This window comes from Leucoraja erinacea, chromosome 14, assembly GCF_028641065.1.
Source record: "Leucoraja erinacea ecotype New England chromosome 14, Leri_hhj_1, whole genome shotgun sequence".
In the NCBI taxonomy this organism is placed as follows: Eukaryota; Metazoa; Chordata; class Chondrichthyes; order Rajiformes; family Rajidae; genus Leucoraja; species Leucoraja erinaceus.
In genome coordinates, this window is record NC_073390.1 from 39,414,380 (window position 1) to 39,419,471 (window position 5,092).

General features: G+C 58.7%; 1 protein-coding gene across 1 annotated transcript; it reads right to left on the bottom strand.

Annotated features, from left to right (window-relative positions):
* Positions 1-1,183: 1,183 nt before the first annotated feature.
* Positions 1,184-2,805, bottom strand: fam43a (family with sequence similarity 43 member A). The gene has a single exon (XM_055646213.1). The coding sequence runs from the start codon at positions 2,257-2,259 to the stop codon at positions 1,336-1,338; it is 924 nt and encodes a 307-aa protein (XP_055502188.1). The 5' UTR covers positions 2,260-2,805; the 3' UTR covers positions 1,184-1,335.
* Between the last annotated feature and the right edge of the window lie 2,287 nt (positions 2,806-5,092).

Sequence of the window (5,092 nt, forward strand, 5' to 3'; positions counted from 1 at the left end):
GGGTGACGTTTCGGGCCAAGACCCTTCTTCAGACCTAGCCTGGGTCTCAATCTGAAACATGACCCATTCCTTCTCTCCAGAGACGCTGCCTGTCCCGCTGAGTTACTCCAGCATTTTATGTCTATCTTGGGTGTAACTTGCGCTTGTGGGCTTGAGTTATAGGGAGAGGTTGGGTAGGCTGTGACTTTTTTCTTGAGTGTAGGAGGCTGAGGGGTGGAGGTGTAGAAGATCATGAGGGGCACGAATAAAGTGAACGCTCACTGTCTTTAACCCAGGGCAGAGGATTCTAAAACTAGAGGGCACAGGGTTAAGGTGAGAGGGGAGAGATTTAAGACGGACCTCAGGGGCAACTTTTCCACACAGAGGGTAGTCTATATCTGAACGAGCTGCCAGGGGAAGCTGTAGAAGCGGATATAGTTACTACTTTCACATTATATTTGGATTAGTATATGGATATGAAGCTTTGGCGAGACATGGTCCAAATGCTAGCCCAGTGTGCTAACTTGGTTGGCAAGGACAAGTTGGGCCGAAGGGCCTGTTTCTGTGCCATACAGCTCTAAGTATTTCTCAAACATTAAGCAATTTCAAGTGGCAATAACAAATGGTCCACCACAGTCTGGAGTGTAATTTTTTCGATCCTGAGCTCGGGTGCTGTCTGTGCTGAGTTTGTCCGTTCTCCCCGTGCCCGGCGGGCGGGATCCGTCCACTCTCCATAGACGCGAGGGTTTGTCGGTTAATTGTCTTTTAGTTGTGCCCCGGCGTGTAACAAGGTGGTCGCTGGTCGGCGCCGACTCGGTGGGTGGGCCCCAAGGGCCTTTGTCCACGCTGTATCAGAGTCTGAAGAAGGGTCTCGACATGAGACGTCGTCTGTCCATTTCCCCCACAGTGCTGCCCGACCAACTGAGTTCCTCCAGCACTTTGTGTTTTATTCTAGTTTCCTGCATCTGCCGTTCCTTGTGTCTCCAAATGAGACCAATAATTCGAGTCTCGAGTCACACTGCACGGAGACAGGCCCTTCGGCCCAACTCGACCATGCTGACCAGCATCACCGGCTGAGTTTCTCCAGCACTTTTGTCTGCCCCAACTCCAGTAGTCCCACCTGCCCGCGTTTGATGCAAATGGGCGGGGGGCACGGAACGGTGCCAGCGGGGCACACACACTGACACCCCCTCACTGACCCCGCCCCGCACACACTGACACACACACTTACACTGACACACACAGAGTGCGGGCCGCCGCTTCCGTGAGAAGTTCAGAGTGAGACGGGCGCAGGCGATGAGGGGAGGGGGCATGTTGTGGCCACCTGTACCCCGGTGCCCGCCGGCGCTGTCTCCATCACCCCGCGTCCCGTTGCCCGACCTCCCCCCCAGTGTCCGGTGCCCGTGCGACTCCCCGCAGCCTCGGCGAGTGGTGTCCGATGCTGAGCCCGGCCATGAGCGGCTCCAGCCCGCTGTCCCCGTCACCCTCCCCACTGTCCCCGGCCCCCCGCTCCCTCTCCTCCCCGGCCGCGTCCTCACTGATGGCCCGGAGCCGGGGAGCGCTGCGGCTCCGCTCGGCGGGCGGTCGGTAGCTACACTGCCGGTTGAGGAGCTGCCGGAGCGGCGCCGGGGGTGCGGGTTGGTGCCGCTGCCGCCTGGCATCGTCGCGGCGTTTGAGCCGCTGGAAGTCGGCCAGGGCAGTGGTGGAGGTCTGGTACAGGAGCAGAGCCATGGCCCTGGCAGCATCTGCCCGGGACATCAGGGCGGCGTGGCAGCGGAGAGCCACCGCCTTGTGCTTCACCTCATGCCGGTAAATCCAGCAGAAGAGCCGAGGACAGCGCGGGCCGGCGGCGCAGTAGGTGAGTCGGTGTAGCAGGTAGAGGTGGCCGGGCCGGCGCACCTGTCCACGGGCCTCGGCCACAAGGCGCAGCCCCTGCCCACTGATGCTCATCCTCATGCGGCTGCCACTCCGGCCCTGCTCGCTGCGGCTCCAGATCCGAGCCACGGCCGCGTCCGCACAGCCCTCGCCCCGGGACTGCAGGGTGGCGGCGTGGCCCAGGTACAGCACCGAGTGGCTGGGAGCGTCCGCGGTGATGCTCGCCTTGCCCCGCCGCCAGCGTAGAGCCCCGCACACCCGCCCCACTGCGCTGTCCAGCGCCGCCAGCCCCCCGCTCTCACCTCCACCCCCGCCCCGGCCGCCGCACTCACTCCCCGGGTAACCCCGCCGCTTGGCCCGCAGCCGCTGCAGCAACTCTGCCTTGCCTCTCCTCCACGGCAGCATCGCCCCGCCACCCAGCGGGATACACGCTGCCGGGACCGCGACCGGAGCCCGGTCTGTCCGCGGATCACTGGCCGCCCCTCACTCAAGCTGAGCCGGTGCCCAATGTCCGGAGCCACTGTCCGCTCTGTCCAAGGAGCCGCAGCCGCTCCCGGTGTCCGCACCGCCGGTGTCCGCTCCTCTCTGCGCCTGATGCCGCTGCCGCTGCCGCTGCCGCTGCCGTTGTCCACTCTCCCCGCGGGCCAATGCTGCCGCTCCCGGTGTCCGCTCCGCCGGTGTCCGCTCCTCTCTGCGCCTGATGCCGAGCCGCTGCCGCTGCCGCTGCCGGTGTCCACTCTCCCCGCGGGCCAATGCTGCCGCTCCTGGTGCCCGGTCCGCCAGAGTCCGCTCCTCGCTGCCGGTGTCCGCTGTGTCCGCTCCTCACGGCGCCGGAGCGCGGCCCGCCACCGCCAGCCCCCGTCCCCGGCCCGGCCCGGCTGCAGCCTCGGCGGCCGCTCAGACCCAACTGAGGGGAGCAGGGAGGGAGGGAGGAGCGAGCACCGCCACCGGGAAACTTCCCCGCGCTTAACTCTTGCAGTCCCGCCGCCTGGCGCCTCCACAACCTCGCCGCTCCACTCCCCCGGACACAACCCACCCCCTCCCGCACCCCGCACAATATCATCTTTGTTGACAGTGTACAATGTTTCCATATTGTGTGGAGCTGCAGCAAGTAACAATGTCCTTGTTCTGTCTGGGACACACGACAATAAAACACTCTTCACACTTGAGGTGTGACATGGTGCCCCCACTGGGTCCCACACTGGATCCCACACTGGATCCCACACTGGGTCCCACACTGGATCCCACACTGGGTGCTACACTGGGTCCCACACTGGGTGCTACACTGGGTCCCACACTGAAGATAGACACAAAATGCTGGAGTAACTCAGCGGGACAGGCAGCATCTCTGGAGAGAAGGAATGGGTGACGTTTCGGGTCGAGGGCCTCTGTCTCGCCGGAGATGTTGTCTGACCCGTTGAGTTATTCCAGCTTTTTGTGTCTACGGGTGTCTACATTGCTGGGAGGAACAAGAGTTGGGGCAGTAGGAGCGATCCCATGGGTAGAGTAGAAACAGCACGAAACTGCCACCCTGCCCACCTTCATGTTGACTAAGTTTACATTCAGGAATGATCCCGTCATGCCCACAGCCCTCTAACCCCGTCCTATCCATGTACCTGTCCAAATGCTTTTTAAAAGTTGTAACTGCATCCGCTTCTCCAGCTTCCTCTGGCAGCTCGTTCCAGATACAGACTACCCTCTGAGTGAAGAAGTTGCCCCTGCGGTCTCTCTTCAATCTCTCCCCTCTCACTGTAACCCTGTGCCCTCTAGTTTTAGAATCCTCTACCCTGGGAAACAGACAGTGAGCGTTCACTTTCTCCGTGCCTCTCATGATCTTGTACACCTCAGTAAGGTCACCCCTCAACCTCCTACGCTCCAAAGATTTTTAAAAATCCAGCCTATCCCCCCCTCTCCCTGTAACTCACACCCACAAGCCCAGGTAACATTCCGGTGAATCTCTTCTGTGCCCTTTCCATCTTAATACCATCTTCCAGTAGCTGGGTGACCTGAACTGCCCACAGTAAGTCTGTGGAATTCTCTGCCTCAGAGGGCAGTGGAGGCTGTTCTCTGGATACTTTCAAGAGAGAGCTAGATAGGGCTCTTAAAGATAGCGGAGTCAGGGGATATGGGGAGAAGGCAGGAATGGGGTACTGATTGTGGATGATCAGCCTTGATCACATTGAATGGCGGTGCTGGCTCAAAGGGCCAAATGGCCTACTCCTGCACCTATTGTCTATTGTCTATAGTGCTGCAAGATAATCAGTCAGCTGCGGATTGAACCTTGACTCAAAGGATGCACGGTGCCTCCAACATGCTTTGGGCTTTGGAAACGATAAAGCTGGAGTTTGTGTTCAGTACTTGTGCAATCACCCCCGAAGCTAAAGCAGCCACAACATCTATTGGAACCGATTGTATCTATGTGTGGTGTAACTGATTCGATTGAACAGCATACAAAACAAAGTTCTCCACTGTACCCAGGTACGTGACAAGAATGAACCTAAACCTTGGTGTATATTGTGCTTGGGAAAGGAGAGGGCAAGAGGAGGGAACGAGCTCTCGACAGCAAGAGGAGCCAAATTCACCCAGACTGTTCCAGCGGCAGTAAGGGTTATCCAGCTGTTAGTTAATGGTAGCAACTTAACTGACCAAGTTAATCTCCAATAGGACGAGCTGCCAACGTGTGCCTTCAGGATGTGCGTGAACACTGGCTCACTCATAGACAATAGGTGCAGGAGTAGGCTATTCGGCCCTTCGAGCCCGCACCGCCATTCAATGTGATCATGACTGATCATCCACAATCAGTTCCCAGTTCCTGCCTTCTCCCCATATCCCCTGACTCTGCTGTCTTTAAGAGCCCTATCTAGCTCTCTCTTGAAAGTATCCAGAGAACCGGCCTCCACCGCCCTCTGAGGCAGAGAATGTCCTCGGCCAGATAATGGTCCTGATGCTTGTGCTCATTAGTAATCAGCCTCACACGGGTCACAGACCTGGAAATGGGGCCTGTCTGTGTCCCCCAGCACCGCCTGTTCCCCCAGCGCCGGGTACTGCACCAACTCCTCATTAAACGCAGCGCAGTGCCTGCACACCTCAATCCACACTCGCCGTTTATGATCAACATCTCTGGCTGCAGCTGGATGATTGATGATTCAGTTTATAACCAACAGCAGAGGAACAGAGGGCGGTGAATCTGTGAGATTCTTTGCCACAGTCGGCTGTGGAGACCAAGTCAGTGGATATA